This window comes from Epinephelus lanceolatus, chromosome 13, assembly GCF_041903045.1.
Source record: "Epinephelus lanceolatus isolate andai-2023 chromosome 13, ASM4190304v1, whole genome shotgun sequence".
NCBI classification, from domain to species: domain Eukaryota; kingdom Metazoa; phylum Chordata; class Actinopteri; order Perciformes; family Serranidae; genus Epinephelus; species Epinephelus lanceolatus.
Genome location: NC_135746.1, coordinates 18,972,554 through 18,996,139, shown reverse-complemented (window position 1 = coordinate 18,996,139; position 23,586 = coordinate 18,972,554). Strand labels below are relative to the sequence as shown.

At 39.4% G+C, this 23,586-nt stretch overlaps 1 protein-coding gene across 5 annotated transcripts in view; it reads left to right on the top strand.

The window, feature by feature from the left end:
• Positions 1-23,586, top strand: part of syne1a (spectrin repeat containing, nuclear envelope 1a) — a 181,486-nt gene that overhangs the window by 156,071 nt on the left and 1,829 nt on the right. For 4 of the 5 annotated variants that reach the window (XM_033649057.2, XM_078173827.1, XM_078173826.1 and 1 more), the window contains 19 exons: positions 1,109-1,264; positions 1,834-1,992; positions 2,310-2,476; positions 7,506-7,668; positions 8,258-8,445; positions 8,773-8,923; positions 9,540-9,722; positions 9,930-10,067; positions 10,933-11,124; positions 11,722-12,040; positions 13,380-13,448; positions 13,861-13,994; positions 14,147-14,273; positions 14,372-14,583; positions 15,217-15,423; positions 18,960-19,088; positions 19,636-19,899; positions 20,609-20,698; positions 21,367-21,425. In XM_033649057.2, the coding sequence (XP_033504948.2) occupies positions 1,109-1,264; positions 1,834-1,992; positions 2,310-2,476; positions 7,506-7,668; positions 8,258-8,445; positions 8,773-8,923; positions 9,540-9,722; positions 9,930-10,067; positions 10,933-11,124; positions 11,722-12,040; positions 13,380-13,448; positions 13,861-13,994; positions 14,147-14,273; positions 14,372-14,583; positions 15,217-15,423; positions 18,960-19,088; positions 19,636-19,899; positions 20,609-20,698; positions 21,367-21,425 (3,107 nt within the window). The remainder of the gene's footprint in view (positions 1-1,108; positions 1,265-1,833; positions 1,993-2,309; positions 2,477-7,505; positions 7,669-8,257; positions 8,446-8,772; positions 8,924-9,539; positions 9,723-9,929; positions 10,068-10,932; positions 11,125-11,721; positions 12,041-13,379; positions 13,449-13,860; positions 13,995-14,146; positions 14,274-14,371; positions 14,584-15,216; positions 15,424-18,959; positions 19,089-19,635; positions 19,900-20,608; positions 20,699-21,366; positions 21,426-23,586) is intronic. The other variant, XM_078173825.1, reaches the window with a different exon arrangement.

Sequence of the window (23,586 nt, the reverse complement as noted above, 5' to 3'; positions counted from 1 at the left end):
ACACACACACACACACACACAGACCCAGACTTGTCCTCCCTCTGCCCCTTAATCTGGCTACGAGGACAAACAGATAAACAGACAGACCAGAAGGAAAAAAAAAAACAAATGAAACTATCAGCTGCTGTCTGGTTGTGTGACCTTATTTGTTAGTTTTCAGACTGTTGGTATAAATTTTGTTTATTCTCCTGCGGGGGGGAAACATTTTGAGTCTTTATCTAATTTTAAGAATTATACGTTATTCTTGTAGTCTTGCATATAATTTGTTTTCTGTAAGACGAGCTTGTCTTCGTTGGTCAAGAATTATTAAAATGGCCCAGGCTAAAATGATGCTTCTGGAATAAGTAAACACTGATGTTCTCATTGTTCCCATAGCTGTAATCCAATTTTTGTGTGAAAATTCACATGCTGATGATTTGCAATTTGTTGTCAACCACTGGGCACTGTATGCAATCATGTTTCATGCATGACATGTCCTCAGTTCCTCAGGGAATAGGAGGGTTGTGAGGGTAGCTGCACGTAGTTACCATCAGCTAAGGGAAGAGAGAGGGGGTGGGGAGAGAGAGAGAAGGAGAGAGGAAGAGAGGATGCGTGCGCATGAGAGTGAGCAAGCGAGAGAGAGCATCCCTGGTTGCAGTGGGGGTGTATTTATGTATGTGTGTGCGCTTCCTTTTGTGCGTGTTGCATAATGGAGACATTCTCCACAAATGAATACACCGCAGCACAACCGTCACAGTGACGGAGGAGGAGGAAATGCAAGGTTAGATGTGTCTGTTACCTTATCTTGCCTTTAACCTTGACTGTGGCTGTTTTATTTTACTATTTGAATGTTAATGTTTTTTAACCTTTTTTAAGGAAATTAAATTCTTGCATTCAGAAGAAATTTTCTGTATTTTTGTTACACAATTTGCATTGATAGTTTGTTTTGTTTTTCCTCACACTGTTTCTGTGGGTGCAGCAGCTGCAGTTGAGCTTCTGTAGTTCTGCTCTGAGGTATTCCTGTTCTGTTTAACTATGGCTGCTGGTTAGCAGGCTGGTCTGAGTGTATCTTTGCTTATCATTCTGGGTGTTGTTCATCATTTATTGTTGTCATGTTATGTGGATGCAGGAATTGGAGAGCAGTGTGGAGGGATGGACCGATGACCTTACTTCCTTGTTCCTGCTGAGGGACTCCTTGGAGGGTGTGGTCAGTGCAGATGACATCACAGTCTTACAGGAACGCCTCCAGCTGCTTCAGCGTCAGTGGGGGGAGGTCTGCCACCAGGTAGGTTCACACAGTACACATGACCATGATTATTCTTTTCTGGGGTGTTTTAAAGGGCTGATGTTATTTTATTTCCCCAGTAAGTTCTTTAAGTGCTTTCTCTGTGTAAGGTCAGCCTAATTTGCCTTATATCCTTAAGTGTCTCCTCACATGGTTGATTTAACTTTTGCCTTTAGCAGCGGTGCTAACAGCTGCGCTTAATTTGACTGAGAGGAGTTCACCTTTAGCTAACTTTCCACTCCCCAGGGCCAACAGTGTTTTTGTGAGATGTGTGTTTCTTGGGTCAAGAGAAGTTTAGATGCAACTAAGCATGTTCTTGTTGCTACTTGAGTAGTGTTTTTTTGTTGTTGTTGTTTTTGTTTTAAGAGTAAACTGTTTGGTCACATCATGAAGTATTCAATCGAGTTTATCTTCCACCAAATCTTTTCTTTTCCACTATTAAACCACCAAATTGTCACATCTTCTTCTTATTTTAACCCTTCTTCTCATAATCCCCTTCCACGTCACTCCTCTTGTATCCTCCCTTCTCCCTTTCTCTTATCCTCTGGCCCTCTCGGTCGTCCCCTCAGCTTTCCCTGCGCAGGCAGCAGGTGAGCGAGAAGTTGAATGAGTGGGCAGTTTTCAATGAGAAGAACAAGGAACTATGTGAGTGGCTCACACAGATGGAGAGCAAGGTCTCTCAGAATGGGGACATCAGCATTGAAGAGATGATCGAAAAGCTGCGCAAGGTGATTTCAGCACATGGTCTTAACAAAAAAAAAATATACATAAAATGCACCTAGGTAGAAACTATTGAAAACAACACATCTATGTACAGGTCCATATTTGAACTGCTGTAATGCATCAGAGAGACCAAGTTAAAAGTCTTTTGCTGATTTTGAGATGTATAAAGTGCACTGTATTTTTCCTAGTTTAGTTCTGACTAAGGGAATGTGGAGCAATGTGGTCTCATCTGCAGCATTAATGCACACTTGCATGGACACGCACACACTGTACACCACATTCACAGCTCCATGTGTTATCCTGCTCTTTGTTTCTCTCCCAGGACTACCAAGAAGAGATCAGTGTAGCTCAGGAGAACAAACAGCAGCTGCAGGTTATGGGCGAGCGCCTGGCCAGGGCCAGCCAAGACAGCAAGGCGGCCGAGATCCAACACAAGCTCAGCAAAGTCAGCGAGCGCTGGCAACACTTGCTGGACCTCATCGCTGCCAGGTGGGTGCACAAGACTCCCATGAGCAGGTGGAGAGTGTTGTTTGATAGCAGATAGAGTCTGAGTCAGTTCTGTGAAAGTAGAGGAGACATTTTCAGGCGACCCAAAAAATTGGGAACATATAACAGCAAAATTATATTGCCTGCTAAAGTGCTTCAGAAATACAGTTCAAACTATTCAATGTCATGGCTTTAGATTGTGGTCTAATAAATACACGTACATATAGTCCTCATAGTATTATTGAATGGAAGAAAGAAAGGCAACTCTGTCACAATGCAACTCCTCATCCAACACATCCCCTCCTCTACATCGCTCCTCCTAGTGGAGAATGGTTTTTATCATTGAAGGCATGCTAGGCCTCAGTTAGTTGCCATGGTATCCTTCATGACACTCCAGCACACGTGATGGGGAATTTGTTTTCCCACAGTGCTGCTGAGGCATTTCCTGAGGTCCTTGCCATTTGCCTTCCACTTAGTGGAGCTGCAAGCTAAGCAGAAAGAGGTCACATTCTTCATCCCACCTCAACTCTCTCCTTTTGTCTCCATCTACCTTTTTGGCACTCTGGAATTTGGCTTTGGTTTTTTGTTGACTTAGTGAATCCATTTTGAAAGTGCTGTAGAGCAGTTGGTGAGATGGTTGCTTAAAGGCTATACCCGAGTCACATTTGTTAATATGATTCAGATCTGGCTGTTCAATACAAATATTTGAGTATTCCTTACTTTTTTCCCTATGTAGACCACCCTGCAATCAGAAAATCCATTGGCCTGAATTTCTTTTAGATTAGAGCATTTGAAAATCAGTTAAGGACAGCTGCATATGCTGTAAGATTTGAGTTGCGGCATAATTCAATTGCTAACATACAATGTTGGGTACCCGTATGTTTTTTTCGAAATGATAAGACAGGCAACACTCCTTTATTCCTTTTAAAGTCACGCTTTTATAGCCTTGTTTATTTAACTTAAAACATTAAAAACAGCTGTAAATGAATAAACAAATGAAACAGTTTAAAATACATTAATGGCATTATTTACCCGCAATCAAATAACTCACTTTGCTTGTTTAACAGGAAAGTCCTACTGCTTTATTTCTCTTTAAAGGTATACTATTCAGGATTGTTGGTTATTGTTTGTTAACACGGTTGCAAGTGAAAGTAAAAGCCAATCCCAGATTCACTCTAGTTTGGTGTTTCCCCTTACTCTATTTGTGTTTTTTCAGCTCTGTGTTCTTGGATGCCTGCTGCTTACAGTCTGGTGCCTGGTCGCGACCTTTTTATCTACCTTTTTAAGTCCTGACCTCACTTAAGTGCTGCAGGGGTACACACCCATAAATGACCCAAATGCAGAAAATAAAAAGATAATTAGAAAACACAGGCAGAGGGCAGAGTCTCTGCAATGAATACACCACCACAATCCTCTAGTGGGTCCTAATGATGATTTAGGGGAATTACTTCTGTATGAGTCTACACATTTTTCGAAAACTAACAAATACAGCTAAACAAGGATACATTAGAAATACATAATATTGAACACTGGAATTATTTATAGATGAAAAAAAAAAGAGTAGGCCTGGAATTTTTAAATAAATTGTCTTTCTCATTTTAACGTGGAAACCATGAACTCCTCTCTCTGTATGTTGTGAACTGAAAGTAACCTGACCCAAACTTTGACACCAACTACCTCAGCTGCTCCATCCCCCTGGATGTCTTCCGACTGTTACCCTCTGGGACTGAAGTATATGAGGGAAGTAAGGGGAGGCCAGTCTCTGACCTCATACAGACAGCTGCACTCTCTTTGTCTCCTATATCTGTCCTTAACTTCAAAACAACAGGACAGAGAGTTTGTAGCCGTCAGAGAGCAGAACACTTAAGTGTTGTGTTTTCTGCAGAATTTTTATCTCATGGACTAATTTATTGACAGTTTCTGGAGTTGCTACTTTCTGAGGAAATGAGGATCTGTAATTACTCTCTTGCAGACGTGTTTTACAAGAAAGCTTTTAATCTCGTTTTTCACTATCATTGAGATTTACTCACATGTGCAGAGTTTCCAGACTTTGCTTCTGTTTCCAATCCCTTTTGTGTGTATCTGGTGTGTGATACTCTGACACAGCCCAACTCTGCAGCACATGCCTCTGACTGTAAGTTTTTTTTTAGAAACAGCAGCACTTGTCACTCTCAGGCACTCACACTCTCTCACACTCACAGACATACACACACACATCCATGCCTGTTTGGGGTTCTCTTTTTTTAACCTTGGAGAGCAACAGTTGATAATCACAGTTGTGCCACCCCACCACTACCTGCTTGTCCTTCCCCCTCTGCTCAGAGTTTAGAGAAAGTCCCATGTGGAGCACACAGATGAAAGAGAAGAGTGTTTGGATCAACACCGTTACGCTTCCTAACGTCTTTTGGAATTCTGCTCCCCCATGGTTTTGGATTTAGGGACGGATAATATGGCAGGATGTCCGAGCGAGGATCTGCCGGATTGCGACTGCGATGTCAACAGGCAGGACAAACTTGAGAATTTATGTTGAAGCTATTTTTTTAGAGACAACAGTCTACAGTTTGAAAAAGAGTGAATCAGCCCCATGGGTTTTCCATATGCTACACTCCCACTGGTTCACTTCAGATTAGTTTTGTTACATTGTGTTTTTAATCTTTTCTCAGATTGTTTATGTGGAGTGCTACAGCACCAAGATAAGAATGCTTTAATTTGTTGTTGCTCCATAGCATTTTAGAGGACTCTGTCTTCTTTGTGCAATATTTATTTTTGTTTAAGCTTTATGACTAAGGGCAGATCTGGTTTAACTAGTGTGTAAAAATATTTTTTTGAATGTGGTTTTAATCTGTCTGGGCTCCCAACCTGGGGTGGAGGTTGCCACACAGGACAGTACAAAAGGTTCCAGTCAGTTTTGACAATGGCAGGAGTGTCACTGTCACTGTCACTGTCAGTGTGAGTGCAGCATCATTGTTTGATTGACATCAAAATTAACCTGACCAATGAAGTCATGCAGCCTTATACAATAAGTTTGAACAAATGCTTACACATTTTAGTTATTTGCCGTTTCTGACCAAAGACTGGTGTGTGCAGTGTGTCATGTGTGATGCTTTGCAGTATGTTGCCCTGTAATATGCTGTATCTTGGAATATATGTCATTGTGAAATGCCTCATAGCATATTTAGGAATTTCGAGATGTGATGTGCAGCTGATACTATGCAGTACATACTGCCACAGCACATTAGAGCTGCAGTGATAGTAGAGTAGACCTGCTAAATGTGTCTGTTGTTGTCTTTAGTTTGTTTATATATTATTAAATGGCCAACGCCTTCATTCTTATCATGTTTGGTGTTACAGTGAGAGTTGCATTGCTTTGCAGGGTGGGGAGTTGGATGCACAGACTGTAGTAAGAGTTGGATGTTGGCTTATTTAAACATCTTACACATATCATTGGTTGCAGTGGTAAGGCTTTGGAAATGTCAGGCATCTGCAGACCCAAAGTGGTTTACAGTTGTTGTGTAGGGTCAAGTAAGGTTTCATCACTTCCCAAAAAAAATATCAGTGCGGATCTGAAATAATGCTCCTCACACTCTCCTGCTCTGTTTAGCTGAACGTGACACACAATAACTCTTGTGTTACAGTTATTTTGTGTCTGCAGAAGAAAGAGTGCCTTCTGTGGGATTCAGACCTAGATTTATTCTTACCTCAAATACACAACTACATCCAAAGATGTGTTCAGTGTGTTTCACTGGTGAATTAAAACATTTTTCCTGTCACACATTATTTATGGGAACATGTTGTTTGTTATATTTAACACTCTGTAAAAATAAAACAGAAATAAATAGTATTTCGAAGAAAATTAGACACTTCGCTTTGATACTTGTATACATTTTAACCCCTGATGCCAGGGAAGACCAGGGTTCCCATGGTTATGGAAAAGTCATGGAATTCCATTGTCTTGTTTTCCAAGCCTGGAAGAGTCATGGAATTTTGTTGTGTGTAATGAAATTTTTTTTGTGGATAACCTTCCACTTTATGTAATATAATGGCTAATATATTTTCTGTAGCTGACATAACGTAGCTCTAATGTGTTGTTTGAATAGAGTTTGAATCTGATATGTTGGAATACAGTTGGTCAAGAATAATGTTGTGACAGTGTGATTTAACATGCAGGGTTATGAATCCCAAAGTTTCCATATCCCAACGTGCAATGCTTTTAAATTCTGATGCTTTGTTTTTTTGTTTTTTGTTTTTTTTGGGGGGGGGGAATGCATTAATGCATTGATTTAATAAAGGGGCATTGTTTGCCTTTAATGGACAGGACAGTTATGTGTGAGAGGGGGAGAGAGAGGGGGGATGACATGCAGCAAAGGGCCACAGGCTGGACTCGAACCCGGGTCACTGCAGCAACAGCCTTGTACATGGGGCACCTGCTCTACCACTAACTAACTACCACTGACGCATTTTTGAGATGAAGCAATTGACATGGGCAGCCAGTGCACACTTTGGTTAATTATAATTGCTTTGAAAGCATGGTAGTGCTCTGAGAACATGGTATACTGAAGGTACGGTGCACATGTTGTTTTGGGGATTTTTTTCCGAAAAAATTAACCAACCAGCCAACCAAACTGTCTGCTGTCACTCTCCCACTCTGGAAGCTCTACTGCTCCGTGTCTGTGGACCGCCTACAATAAAATAATTAACATTTGGCTTAAAGTGTATTATACAGTTCTGTTTGTGTGGAAAAATTTTGGAAAATTTCTTGTGGCTCCTGGAAAGTGGTGGAAAAGTTTTGAAGGTTTTGTTGTCCATGAAAAGTGTGTGGGAACCCTGTAAAGCTACATCGCCTCTGATATACTTTGATTTGATGCTGCAGTCTAGGGAGTGATTTAACTGTTATATTTCCAGCATGTTTTATGGTTTGTTGTTATAAAGACATTGTATAAGAATCTGTCCATGAACCTCTTTATTATCACACTGTCTGCCTTAGTGTTCACAGTTGTCCCATGTGTTGACTCTGACTGTATTTCTCTACCAGGGTGAAGAAGTTGAGGGAGACCCTGGTGGCGGTGCAGCAGTTGGATAAAAACATGAGCAGCCTGCGTTCATGGCTGGCTCACATCGAGACAGAGCTGTCCAGGCCCATCATCTATGAAACCTGTGACGACCAGGAGATTCAGAGGAAGCTCAACCAGCAGCAGGCAAGTGGGACCACACAAAAACAATCCTGGGTTACAACAATGTGAAGCAGAATCATTTTTTTGGTGTTTTAAAAGACCTTTGAACAGCACATCATCTATCTCTCCTGCTCACATATTAAAAGACATATGCACACTTAGACAATCACACATGCACTTTGTGAGTTTGTACTTGTCTGTGATTACTACATAACAGCAGGACAACATGACTCAAAGTGAGTTGGTGGAAAATAAGTGACACTGAATCACAGGAGGAAAACACAGCATGACTCATGCATACATATCTGGCTGTTTGTTTAAAGCCTACAGTCAGTATCGGTATACTTCCTGCTGCCAAGATGCCGCTCTAAATGTGGACTGGATTCTGGATTCTCCTGCAGGAGCTGCAGAGTTAGCTAACACAGGCATTTACTGTACTTAAGCAGACTGACTGTGTTCCTTTAGTACACTTTTGCTGAATTAATGTACGGCATAAAAGACACATGGAGCAAAGCTAGGAAGGAGGGTCAACAGACATCAAACAACATTTAACAGCATTAAGGTAAATGTTAAGTGCTTCGAAAATCAAGTTCTTAATCTGACTGAATTGCAGGAGCTGCAGAGGGACATAGAGAAACACAGCACCGGTGTGGCGTCCGTGTTGAACCTGTGTGAAGTCCTGCTCCACGATTGTGATGCATGCTCCACAGAGACAGAGTGTGACTCCATCCAGCAGGCCACCAGAGGACTGGACAGACGATGGAGGAACATCTGTGCCATGTCCATGGAGAGGAGGCTCAAGTCAGTCCCTCTTAGATATGAATTCAATCTTGTATATACATCATATGTCATATATAGGTCATTGCATTTATATGAACGCACTGGTGATAATACTGAGGAATTGTTAGCTAGTGCTATCTTTTGTGTGATTTAAGAGGTTTTTAAATTTGCAAAGTTACATTTAGTCATACATAGACAAGAGGTTTATATGAAAGATTTGGCCAACTGGATCCTAAATGGGCCAACCAAATCCCATTGCCTTCTAAAGTATGCTATAAATCTGCTGGTTATGTTGCTAATGATCTACAGTCATAGTTATATTAAAGAAAGAGTGATTTTTCTGTGCAGGATTGAGGAGACATGGAGGTTGTGGCAGAAGTTTCTGGATGATTACTCCAGGTTCGAGGATTGGCTGAGGACCTCAGAAAGAACAGCAGCTCTACCTAACTCATCTGGAGTTCTGTATACTGTTGCTAAGGAAGAGCTTAAAAAGTTTGAGGTGTGTCTTTTTCACTTATACTATCAGAATGTGGAGAAAAAGAGAGCTGCAGTTGCACACTACATTTAGCTGAATTGGTTGCTTATTTTAAATGCAGTGTTTGTTTATATGTGCATGCTTTGATGTTTTTAAAGGTACCATTCCGACATTCACATTTTCTCATGTGAACAAAAAATATTTAAAGATGGAGACTGCCACTGCAGGGTAGAGGAAACAGAGAAAGAGAGAAGAGTGTCATGTTGCTCAAACCCGTCTGCGCTGGTCTACTCAGCTGCTGCAGTCTGTCACTCTGCACGTGCACATTCCTGCTAGCTGACTGTCTGCCAATGGGATCTGCACTGTTTGTGCCTGATTGGAAAATTCATTATAGATAAACATAGATTGACTCTACATATTTCAGGATTTTGACCTTTAGCATTTAATGACCTCTTATTAATTAGTGTACTGTTTTTTGTGTTTATAGTTAGTCTGTTGTTTTTGCGTTTCCTGTATGAAATATTTACAGATTTTATGGGAGTCCTTGATAAATGTGTGGTTTCTGCATATAAAAAGGTTGAAAAGTGAGTGTGTCCTATTCAGAGCTCTAACTAGTGCATGTTTATTTTTTTTCTCGCAGGCCTTCCAGCGTCAGGTGCAGGAGTGCCTGACACAGCTGGAGCTTATAAACAAACAGTACCGTCGCCTGGCCCGGGAGAACCGCACAGACTCCTCCTGCCGACTCAGGGAAATGGTGCATGATGGGAACAGAAGATGGGATAGCCTGCAGAAGAGGGTGGCAGCCATCCTACGCAGACTCAAGGTAACATTGTCTTGGATTGTTGGCTCTATGAAGTTTGCACACATGTTGTATTGATAAGCTATATCCATATCAAATTACGTCCTCCTACTTCACTTTATTAAATTAATGCATCTCTTGAAATCATTAAGAAACAACCTAGTTAATTTAAAAAGGGTAAAGAAAAATAGTTAAGCATGTATGTTTGTGTGTCCCTCTCTGTTCATACAGCACTTCATCAGCCAGAGGGAGGAGTTTGAGACGGCACGAGACAGCATCCTGGTGTGGCTTACAGAGATGGACCTCCAGCTGACCAACATAGAGCACTTCTCTGAGTGTGACGTACAGGCCAAGATAAAACAGCTCAGGGTGAGACAGAAAGATTAGTTCTTGGATGGCATAACAAGACTCCATGTATCAGTACAAAGCATCTATTAATATATACCATTTAACTTTTCCTTAAATTGCATGCACTATGTCCTACGGTCTGGGGTAACCAAATCCTCTGCAGTTTGTCATTTATGATTCTATTTGGAGATGAGATGAAAATTGATAAGATGGGGCAAAATTGGAAGGATTGTTGTTGGAAACAAAAAAATGCAATATAGAAAAACATCAAATCTAGTCATACAAGTACATTTTAAAAACTTCTTTGCTGTGCTCCAGTGCTGAAACCTTAATTCGGTTAATTGTCATTAATAAACATTTGTTGGTTTAAGTTCCCTAAGTACAAAGATTTGCTTGCTTCCCTCCTGTTTTCATCACTGTAAGTTTAAATCCTTGATGTTTTTTGACAGTTATGAGACCCCGCTTTAAGCTTGGCTAAACTTGATGAGAAGTTTCTGTAATTTATACATTTTATTAGATTCACAATTAATTTGTTTTGGTGTGAGTTGCAGTGTGTTGGAGATACAGTATTAGCCGCAGAGATGTCTGCCTGCTCTCTGATATGATGAAACTAGATGGCACTCAGCTTGTGGTGCTCAAAGCGCCCCCAAAAATTGCATTTTAAAAACTCAACATCAGTGTCTCTTTCTATAAATCATGACCCAGTTACTGGAGATAATGCAGACACCTCCAACACACGACAACTCACACCAAAAAGATCTACGATGATAAATAACACTATTTTTGATAAGGGGATAACTGTCTCTTTAAATGATCATGTTATTGTTAGATAATTGGCATTATTCAGTTTCCTGACCTCTGATATATGTGTGTGTGTGTTTCTCAGGCATTCCAGCAGGAGATCTATCTGAACACCGGGAAGATCGAGCTGGTGTTCAGACAGGGCGAAGCTCTGATTGAGAAGAGTGAACCTCTGGATGCAGCCGTCATCGAGGAAGAGCTGGAGGAGCTGCAGAGATACTGCCAGGAGGTCTTTGGACGAGTTGACAGATACTACAAGAAACTCACACGGCTGCCTGTGAGTAAAGATACATGATGACACATTTCAGGCTGCATGCAGAAATACTCCACGTCATCTCACAATAAAACAATATGTCTCTGGTGGAATTGCGCACTGAAACTCCAGTGTGTTAAAAAAGGTTTCATGTTTCTTGCTTGCAAAGAGGCACGTGGATCTAATTAGTAATGCTCAGACCATGTGCAGGGTTTTGCTAGTGTGTCACCTGACACACAAGTTACCACTTAATGTATTTATTGCAGACTGTGAACTGAGTGTAGACACTTCACTCAGTGAACTTAAAGTCTGCAGACACAGAATTGACACTACAGCTGTCCTCCTTCACCACTGGTGACATGGTGAAAACATGTGTCCAACATAGTTTCATGCTGACAGCTGCTAAGGAACAGAACACACACTCACACTGTTATACTTGCACAGTACAGCACACACGCTCACCTCACAGAACCCCACAAACTGCACTCACTCTATAGCACTCTTTCTTTACAATGGTTGACTCTCCGTTTTCGGTGTTATTTTGCATTTCTGTCATGGTTGCATTATTCTATCATATTTGTTTGCTGCTTCTCCTAATATTTCCCCATCCTTCTCTCCCAGCTGGCTGACGATGAGCTTGATGGTTCAGACAGAGAGCTGGACGTGGAGGAAGGTGGCGAGCTCTCTGAGCTACAATGGGGTGACTCATCTCTGCCCCGGACATCCAGCCGTCCAGCCTCAGGTACTGCCGCTCTCATCAGGGCAGATCGCTCAGGACGTGACACCCCCGCCAGCGTGGACTCCCTCCCCTTAGAGTGGGACCACGACTACGACCTGAGCAGAGGTCTGGACAGCCCTGGAGGACGAGGCCATGGGGAAAGAAGCCGAGGGCAAGAGGAGGAGGATGAGTATCTGAGGACAACTGCCACGGTGCTGTCAGGTTGGTTCAGCTGTACTGCTGTGTGATGGGTGATTGGCTTGATGGATGTTTGCTGATTTCCTGTGAATGAAACTAGAAGATGTTTTTGTAATGGGTTATTTTACAGGTCTGCATTTCCTCTAAGACATTTACTGAAAAGACCTACAAAACATGGTAGTTATTATAGGGAAACCTAGGGTTTGTATACTTTATATATGTTTCCAGAAGTAAATCAATAATGATTAATTTTGTTTAAACTTAGCAGCTTTGTCACAAAAATTAATTTAGAACCAGGGAACTTACTAGGTAATTATTAGGAAATTACAGACACATGAAGTGAAGTGTTACCAGTTTCCTATGATATGGGATCAAATTGAATGTATTTACAAATGCTAATAAGCTGTTTGAAAAAAATATATGATTGTATTAACAGTTACATGGCATCAACAGTCATGTGATTAATTGGTATGTTTTTTCAAATTATTATAATAGCCCTTTTTACACACAGACCCCCCAAAACTGCCACAACAAGCACATCATTACGCCAGTTTTGCTTTTTTACGCAGAAATTCAGTTTCCTGACCTCTGAAACGTCGACATAATGCCACCCCAGTGTGTGGTTTTAGATAGCATGCCAGCATTCCAGACGCAAAAGAGATGTGTAACATAATCATTTTCCATCCCTATTCTTTTTCTTTGAATTAGCAGCTAACTGATGCTAGCTGCTTTTCAAATCTTGCGGTGGTTGGTAGTACACAAAACATGTTGTTAAAATGTCACACCCATCCTGTCCTGCTGGATGACACTATTAACACAGACATCGATTGGCACTGTTACTATCTCCACAGCAGGCCTAAAGGTGGAACAACTCTGTACCCTCATTCCATGTTTGCGCCTGTTTGTACCATTCCAGTGTTGAACAGGCAGTGTGAAAAAGGTTATAGTAATTGATTTGTTTTGAAGTAAGGATCTAGATTTAATAGAACTGATCTGATCTGAACTGATTTTAGTGATGACTAAATGATCATTGTTCCCCCTCAAGTATGGAAAACAACATGATTCTCAGTCTGCTACTATAAAAATTTAAATCACAGAGCAATAAATTATTATACAAACACATGTTTCAAGGTTTCCTGTACACTGGTTTGCTGTGGAAGTTGTCTTGAAAACAAGGCACCTATTGAATCTTCAAATTAGAGGAATCTCTCTGTTATTGCCATAGATCTTTTTCAAATATTAAATGAGCTCTGAGGTGAACAGAGCAGTGCCAACTCATTTCTAAATCATAATAGATTAGCACAGATATCACATTCAGTTGTGCCCACATTTTAAGCAGTGTATGTTGTATGTCTCTTCCCAGATGTAGTTATCCCAGAGAGCCCAGAGGCCTATATAAAACTGACAGAGAACACATTGAAATCATCCTCTGGTAGGAAACGGCAGCCCCCTGGTTCTGACACATAAGAGCATGCCATAAACTATGACTAAAACAAGCTTTATTAAATTTCACTACCACTCAGGAAGCATCATTCAGGTTGCATGTCCTGCCTCCCAGAAAAATCTTTGCATTTTATTAAGAGTGCAAAGATGACACCATTGCATGCTGAGGTCCAGATCACTAAAAGCTAATCTCAACCATTGCATTTTTATTTGTGTTTGTTTTTGTCATTTATTTTACAGCTAATATCGTTAACATCTTAAAAACTATGTTCTTGCAGTTATTTTGCATTTCCAACTAATGCATGTCATCACAGTATCAGTCTACACCAACAGCATGCAAAATTTCCCATCGAAAACTTTACTCTCCCAGTTTTCTTGACCCTGTCGTGGCCTCTGTGTAGGTGAGCCAGGTCAGCTGGAGGCCAGTCTCAGACAGCTGGATCAGGCTCTGGATGCAGGACGATACCACCTCCAGCAGAGAGAGGCCACCGCCAACCGCTCCAGCCCCGACATCGACTCCACATACATGGGCTATGTGAGTCCTGTTCATTTGTAGTGACGTTTGCTGTCTTAAATTGCATTTGCTGATGCACATGACATCATGCTGACACACTTAAAAGTCAATGTATAAACTTTTATTGTAAGCCAAAACATGCATATCATTTAACTGTCATGTCATCCCTGCAGATGCGTCTGATGGGAGAGTGTCGAGGCAGTATAGACGCAGTGAAGAGAGCAGAAGGAGAGCTAACTGAGGACGAGGATGACATGCCGGGACTCACCAACCCCACCAGCACAGACATGCAGAGCGCAGGTCAGTTACACACAGACACACATGTATCATGATAGGTCACCTTCCTTCTATAAAGACCGTGTGAGCTGTGTGAAACTGATGTGAATGTTTCCCTCCAGGTGTGATCGAGCGCTGGGAGCTAATCCAGGCTCAGTCTCTGAGTGAGAAGCACAGGCACAAGCAGAACCTGCAGCAGTGGCAGCAGCTGATCTCGGATCTGCAGACCATGAGGGCCTGGTTGGGTCAGTCTGAGGCTGAACTCAGCCAGCTGCGAGGGCTTGATCTCAGCACTGACATACACACCATCCAGCAAAGAATCAAGAAGCTCAAGGTTTGTTTGAGTTTTTATTGTGTTTTGTTAACAAAATGTACATTAATTTGTCAGCCAAAATCTCACTGCAGCAGAATAATCTAGCTTTTAGGAAGCTGTCATGAACTCCTACTGGCTTTCTGGCATTTGGAAGTTGCAATCATCATTTTTGCAGCATCAGTTATTTTTGTCATCCTTGGCTTGTGCATACTTATCTATGTCAGTCTGTCTCTGTACAGTGTATTTTCAGGACCTGCACATGAAGTACAGTTTATTCTGCAGTAATTTGACCCCACTAGCCTTGTTTATAATGTCCTACTTCACATGCAGGATGCTGACAATCTTGTCCTTCCACTCACCCTTACACACAAAAACACACATACTCACTCCTCAGTCCCGAGTCCAGCTGCCGCTGCCTGTAAAGCATTAGGCAAGATATCACTGTTCTATAAATACACCCCTTTAAAGCCTGATAATGTTCATCAAACTCAGCCTCGTCCTGCTGCACTCATGTCTATCAGCACCTCATGTATTCTCAGCACCCTCTTTCTAGTAGCGGCACAGTCTGGCTCAGTTTATGGTTCACCGTCATAAATAATCTACCTTCATGTAGATGTTGTTTTAAATACTTTCCTCTTTGACCCCTTACTTTAGGAGCTGCTGAAGGGGGTAGATGCCCACAAGTCAGAGGTGTTGTCCATCAACCTGAGCAGTGCAGACTTCCTCCAATCAGAGCCTGACTCTGAGGAGGCGTGGGAACTGAGGGACAGGCTGAAAGAGATGAACTCTCGCTGGGATCGGCTCAGTACCTCCCTGGAGGACTGGAGGAAAGAGCTACAGAGGGCGCTGATGCAGTGCCAGGTACGAAAACACACACATACTCCAGGAAAGTTCTTTGATTTTGTGTTGTGTTTTATATGTATGGCATACTATACTACTTTATACTTTATTACTAAACTTTTATTTACAAATTTTTCATGACTTTTTATGTCATGCTATACTATGACTTTATTTAAGCCATCTTTTATATTATACTGGACTATGAGTTTATTGATAACATTTTTAACATCTCACTATACTATGACTTTCTTTATGACTTTTTTAACATCATACTATACTATGACTTTTTTTCATGGTTTTGGACGACATACTATACTATGACTTTTTTTTCATGATTTTGAACGACATACTATACTATGACTTTTTTTGATGGTTTTGAATAACACACTATACTTTGACTTTTTTCATGGTTTTAGACGACATACTATACTATGACCTTTTTTTTCATGATTTTGAATGACACACTATACTGTGACCTTTTTTTCATGATTTTGAACGACATACTATACTATGACCTTTTTTTTCATGATTTTGAACGACATACTATACTATGACTTTTTTTCATGATTTTGAACAACATACTATACTATGACCTTTTTTTCATGATTTTGGACGACATACTATACTATGACCTTTTTTTTCATGATTTTGAACAACATACTATACTATGACTTTTTTCATAATTTTGAATGACATACTATACTATGACTTTTTTTTTCATGATTTTGGACAACATACTATACTATGACTTTTTTCATGGTTTTGGACGACCTACTACACTATGACTTTTTTCATGATTTTAAACAACATACTATACGATGACTTTTTTTCATGATTTTGAGCGACATACTATACTATGACTTTTTTTTCATGATTTTGGATGACATACTATACTATGACTTTTTTTCATGATTTTGAACGACATACTATACTATGACTTTTTTTCATGATTTTGAGCAACATACTATACTATGACTTTTTTTCAGGATTTTGGACGACATACTATACTATGACTTGTTTTCATGATTTTGGACTACATACTACACTGACTTTTTTTTCCGTTGATTTTGGATGACATACTATACCATGAGTTTTTTTCAGGATTTTGGACGACATACTATACTATGACTTTTTTCATGATTTTGGACAACATACTATACTATGACTTTTTTCATGGTTTTGGACGACATACTATACTATGACTTTTTTCATGATTTTAAACAACATACTATACCATGACTTTTTTTATGGTTTTGGACGACATACTATACGATGACTTTTTTTCAGGATTTTGGACAACATACTATACTATGACTTTTTTATGGTTTTGGACGACATACTATACTATGACTTTTTTTCATGATTTTGAGCAACATACTATACTATGACTTTTTTTCAGGATTTTGGACGACATACTATACTATGACTTTTTTTCAGGATTTTGGACTACATACTACACTGACTTTTTTTTCCATTGATTTTGGACGACATACTATACCATGAGTTTTTTTCATGATTTTGGACGACATACTATACTATGACTTTTTTCATGATTTTGGACAACATGCTATACTATGAGGATTTGTTTCATGATTTTGGATGACATTATACTATGACTTTTCTTTTTTTCATAATTTTGAACAACATACTATCCTGTGACTTTTTTCATGATTTTGGACGACATACTATCCTGTGACCTTTTTTCATAATTTTGGATGACATACTATACTATAACTTGTTTTCATGATTTTGGACAACATACTACACTGACTTTTTTTTTTCGTTGAATTTGGACGACATACTATACCATGACTTTTTTTCATGATTTTGGACGACATACTATACTATGACTTTTTTATGGTTTTGGACGACATACTATACCATGACTTTTTTTCATGATTTTGAACAACATACTATACTATGACTTTTTTCATGATTTTGAACAACATACTATACTATGATTTTTTTCATGATTTTGGACAACATGCTATACTATGAGGATTTGTTTCATGATTTTAGACGACATACTATACTATGACTTTTTTTCAGGATTTTGAACAACATACTATACTATGACTTTTTTTCCAAGATTTTTAACAACATACTATACTATGACCTTTTTTTTCACGATTTTTAACAACATACTATACTATGACTTTTTTATGGTTTTGGACGACATACTATACTATTACTTTTTTATGGTTTTGGATGACATACTATACTATGACTTTTGTTTCACCATTTTGAACAACATACTATACTATGACTTTTTTTCATGATTTCGGACGACATGCTATGCTATGACTTTTTTCATGATTTTGGACAACATGCTATATACTATGAGGATTTGTTTCATGATTTTGGATGACATATTATACTATGACTTTTTTTCATAATTTTGGACAACATACTATACTACTACTGTTTTCATGATTTTGGACTACATACTACACTGACTTTTTTTTTTCGTTGATTTTGGACGACATACTATATTATGACTTTTTTTCCAAGATTTTTAACAACATACTATACTATGACCTTTTTTTTCACGATTTTGAATGACATACTATACTATGACTTTTTTATGGTTTTGGACAACATACTATACTATGACTTTTTTTTCATGATTTTGGATGACATACTATACTATGACTTTTTTATGGTTTTGGACGACATACTATACTATGACTTTTTTTCATGATTTTGAATGACATACTATACTATGACTTTTTTTCAGGATTTTGGACAACATACTATACTATGACTTTTTTTCAGGATTTTGAACAACATACTATACTATGATTTTTTTCAGGATTTTGGACGACATACTATACTATGACTTTTTTCATGATTTTGGACAACATGCTATACTACGAGGATTTGTTTTATGATTTTAGACGACATACTATACTATGACTTTTTTTCAGGATTTTGAACAACATACTATACTATGACTTTTTTCATGATTTTGGACGACATGCTATACTATGAGGATTTGTTTCATGATTTTAGACGACATACTATACTATGACTTTTTTTTCATAATTTTGAATGACATACTATACTATGACTTTTTTTTCATAATTTTGGACTATTACGTTTTTGGGTTTTTTTTCATGATTTTGGACACCATACTATACTACTACTGTTTTCATGATTTTGGACGACATACTATACTATGACTTTTTTTTATAATTTTGGACGACATACTATACTATGACTTTTTTTCTTGATTCCGGATGTCATGCTATACTATGCCTTTTTTTTTCATCATTTTGGACGACATACTATACTATGACTTTTTTTTATGATTTTGGACTTCATACTACACTGACTTTTTTTTTTCGTTGATTTTGAACGACATACTATACCATGACTTTTTTTTCATGATTTTGGACGACATACTACACCAGGACATTTTTTCATGATTTCGGACGACATACTACTGTGATTGACCGAATAATATTGCATTGATACAATGGTCCAAAGAGTTATCACCAACTGACACTGGTAAGTTTTACTGTCTTACTATTGATGTATGCTATTTTTCCTTTTAGGAGTTCCATGAGATGAGCCATGGTCTGCTGCTGTGGCTGGAGAACATTGACCGTAGGAGAAACGAGGTGGTGCCCATCCCTCCCAAACTCGATCGTGAAACGTTACGAGCTCATCATAAAACACTGACGGTATGTCTCTCTAATACAAGGTCCAGCAGCGGACTTTGTTTTTTTCCAATCTCCTCTGTTACACCTTTTAATATTAATCACCATTAAGTAGGTGGATATTACAAACTCAGTAGTTCCCAAAGTGAGGTATAGACACCAAAGGGGTCTTGAGCATTAAGTGGAATTCTGATGTAATCTGTATTTACTCCCCTACCTAAAATAAATTCCAAGTGAGATCTGGAAACAGAAATCATATTAGATGGGTTCTTCTAGATAAAAGCTGGATGACAAATATTTACACTTTAATAACTTAACAAAAACAGGATTAGAAGAACAAAAATAAACAGTAAAATTAATAATCTGATAACAAATACAAATCTATGAATAACTTTAACAGTAAAATACATAAACAAATAATGACAAAGAATAAAAACACAAAAGCTGAGGAGATCTTTGTCTCCTAAAAATCCCACAAAAACTTGTCATTTAAGGTAAAGAAACATTGCACACACAAGACAAAGATGTTGAACGCGTCGCTGACTCCTCTGTCTTTTTTATTTTCCTGCAGCAAATCAAGCGTGAGCTGCTGGACTCGCAGCACAAAGTGTCGTCACTTCAGGAGCTGTCCGCTCAGCTGCTGGTCAACACTAAACCTCAGACTCTGTTGCCACAGTCGCAAGCCTCAGAGCAGATCCAGGCTCAGGGCAGCGAGTGTCTGGAGGCCGAAGAGAAGGTGCACGTAATCCTGAACAGGCTCAGACTGCTCCTGAGGGAAGTCAGCTCAGACCTGGAGGGGTTGGAGAGGAGACTGGAGGCCACAGACACACGGCAGGTCAGGAAGAGTGAATAAACAAGGGGTCACTATATGTTGAAATAACAAATATTCCTCTTCACTAAGCCTCTTTCACACATATTTTCCTGTAAATTACTCAGATAACCTTTTAGATGCTGCTAGTGATTTTTACTATTCACACATGCACTACATTCAGGAACATTTCAGTGTGTGCCTTTTCACACATGCCATGGCAATGCTGGAATAGAGCAAGGGACAGTCCAGCAGAAGGCAGTAATGCAACACATATGGATACCAACAGTCTTACAGCAAGGCAGGCGAGGAGATGTTTTTGTCTGGCGTTCTTGTAATGTATCTAACATTCAATCAGTTTGACAGAATGTAATGTAATGTTTTTCGTGATGTACTTAAATCAAACATGTCATCAGCGGAGTCTTGTTATTGGTTCGCTTGCTCCATGTGAAAGCGTCCTTCATCAGACAGACCAAACATAGCCCTTTATGTGCATGTCCCTGCGATGTTACTGCTTTTATTCATGACAGCCATACCAACATTTTCCCTGAAATATTTTTCGATCTTGAGGGGGACAGATTTCCTTGAATACTGAATATATGCTTCCACTCACGTGACCCCATGCAGGAAATGTTCCTGAACATTTCAGGGACAGTGTGCATGTGTGAAAGGGGCTTTAGTAGTAGTTTTATTTAGATCTAAACATGTTAGTGACTGTTTTTGATTTATGTTTCAGGATTGCTTACCAGTGCCTGTTGGCAAACCAGAAACCCTTGGATCAGCTGCTCCTGAGTCAGCGGTGACTGTCCAAAGTCGCAAACGATTGGTAATGGTTTGTTTCCCTCATAATGTCCAGTAAGGGGGGGGGGGGGCTAGCCTCCATGCTTGATAATAATCAACAAAATAACATCACAGTCAACCTACTTTCTCCCTTTTGTTCCCTATAAGACAGCTCATAGATATTGCCACTCTACCACCCCATTATTTTTGTCATTAATATAAATGTTATCCCTTTTTTAATAGCTCTGCTAACATGTACATGAAAATATTTGTTGCTGCCCCCCCTCCCCTCTCCCTTGAGATGTTTTTGCTGCCCACACCATGTTGATCTGCCAAAAATGTACAAGAAAACCTGGCTTTTCGTTTCACTTGATAAAACTGTTCTGTAGTCCAGCTCTCATTTGGAAATCCATGTATTGGAGAAATTATAGTTTTTCTGTTTAATCATAATGTAACTAATAGTTAAATATATTTTAATTTTTGTCATTTTCTCGTCAGGATTTAGTCTTGAGAAGCCAGATTTCTTGGTTCTGAAAGTCAATCACCGTCATTAATTATGTTGCTGCTCTTAAGTTGTTGATGATCCTTCTCTAGCAATGTTATGGCTCCTTATGTTATTTGTTTTCTCTCTCACCTGAAGCTTTGTCTTTATTTGCCCTTGACTGAAACATTCTTTTCTTTCTTTTACCCCTCCCTGCTCATTGCGTGGTACAGCCCCGAGGCAAAAGTAGTCAGGCCCACCCAGGACACCCTGAGAGCGGCCCGCGCCACAGGTACCTCTCTCCTGGACTCTAGAAACACGGGATGATGATGGAACCAAAGCTACGCCTGACTAGAAACCTGATTTTCATTCATTCATTCAACCCATGAGAGAATCAATCATATTCATCATATTTCACAGAAAAGATAATGAGATCATTCAGATTTTTGATTGATTGGTTTAAATTGATTGGTTTGAAGGCTTTAACCCTGCGTTCCATGATCCTCCCTTATCCTAGAGACCATGTTACCAGCTCTTAAACGAGTGGGGAATCGCCTACATCAGGCTGCTCCCTTCCTCCTTTAAATGTTTTATTTCACTGCTTCTGTTTGCCCTGCTGCTTTTTGAATGGCATCATGAAATATTGCCCTGTCATACATTTTGCTTCCCTTCTCTGAGTGACTGTAGCACTCTCCTCGCCCACTAGATGGCGTTATGTCTACCCCAGTGACCCCCCTCAGCCCTCTAGCTGTTTTTCTTTCTCATGTTTCCTTCCCGTTTCATTCTCTTCATAGTTGAAAGCAGGACATGATGCAATAACTCCTGCGTTTTTTCCCTTCTACCTTAACTCCCACTTTCTTTCCTATGTTTCCTTTCCAGACCTCTTAACTCACCCACTTTTGTCATTTCTGATTTAACTTTCTATGATTTCCATTAAATGCCAGCAATAACACACAGGCCTGGTGAAGACTCAGCCTAAACTAGTCTTGCCATGAGTGTTGTAGCAGAAATAATGTCTTTGTTTCCCCCTGATAGCATCCTTTATATGAGAAGCAGGGACTCTCTATCACATATTAATGGGCTGTGGAAACTGAAATCCAGCAAAGCAGGTGTTACCATGCTTAACGTGTATAGAAACACACGTGCTCACAGCAGCTGTATGTAGCATCTTGGAGGACTATTTGACTAAATGAAATTGGCAGGCTACAGAGCAGGAGGCTGGAGGAGTGTCAGCATGTCTGACCCTCCTCCAGCCTCCTGGAGGATGCGTTGCTTTAAGAACATGCTGTTCCCCCCCTCGAGTCTTGGCGCTAACCGTGGAAATCTCCAGAGAGGCATTTGGTATTTCTCCAGCATCTGTTTGGAATGAGACGTGGCATTGAACTCTCACACACTCGGTCCTAAAGCCAGAGCGTTTCCCCCCCCAGCAAGACTCAGCTGGCTATCTACGAATGCTTGTGGTTTTCTGTGTGTGTTTGTGCCTGTTTTGTGTGCATATGTAGGTCTACTGTACATGTGTGTCACTGTGTCTAACTTTGTGATACTCACGATTTCTCTAACTCTTCAATATGGATCTATCTGCTGCATATTTGTATTTTTGCCTTTCTTCCTGTTGAATGTTTGTCAAGTCCTTATTCTTTTGCCAGACACGGGTAAAATAGTATTTGCAAAAACGTTTGTTTTAACCTGTTTGAAATATCAGGATTACCAGATTTACTGTAACAAAAAATTATTTTCCATTGTCATAATAGTGAAAAATGCCCTTCACAATTCTCTAAAGCCCAGTGTGATGTTTTCAAATATCTTCTTTTGTCCAACCAGCAGTTCAAAACCTGAAGAGATTTTATTTACAATTATATAAAACACAAAAAGCTGCAATTCTCATATTTCAGAAGCTGAACTTTTAGCTTGAAACATGACTTAAAAGATTAATCAAATATCAAAAGAGTTGATTAGTTTTATGTTGATTGTTCAGCTTCAATTCGAAATCAAACAATTTAACAACATGCTCAAAAAAAATAAATAAATAATTGGGCTTCAAATGCTTTTCATTGATTGTATTAACTTTCTGGTTCTTACATGGTCAGTAAACCACATCCCAAGTACCAAAGTCAAAACTGAAAAATAATTCTGGTGGACTATAAACACTCTTAGCTTGACAATCATGTGTTTCTGATTCATGATTTGTATATCAGTTACTCACCTCATGTTATGTTGAATCCGTTTTTCTTGCATGCCTCCCAGTGAACGAAGAATCCAAAAAAGGCAAACATTCTTCATGAACTGAAGTGAATGGGGCCATGTTTAATTGATATAGTTTTTCTGTTAAACGCAATCAGTTTACAAACTCTTACACAACTCATGCAATAAAGGCCAAGTCTCGTTTATCCAGTTGTCTGCTTAGTACTTCCCAAACATTTTTGTCATGGGCACGTAGGCAGAAGTATTTAATA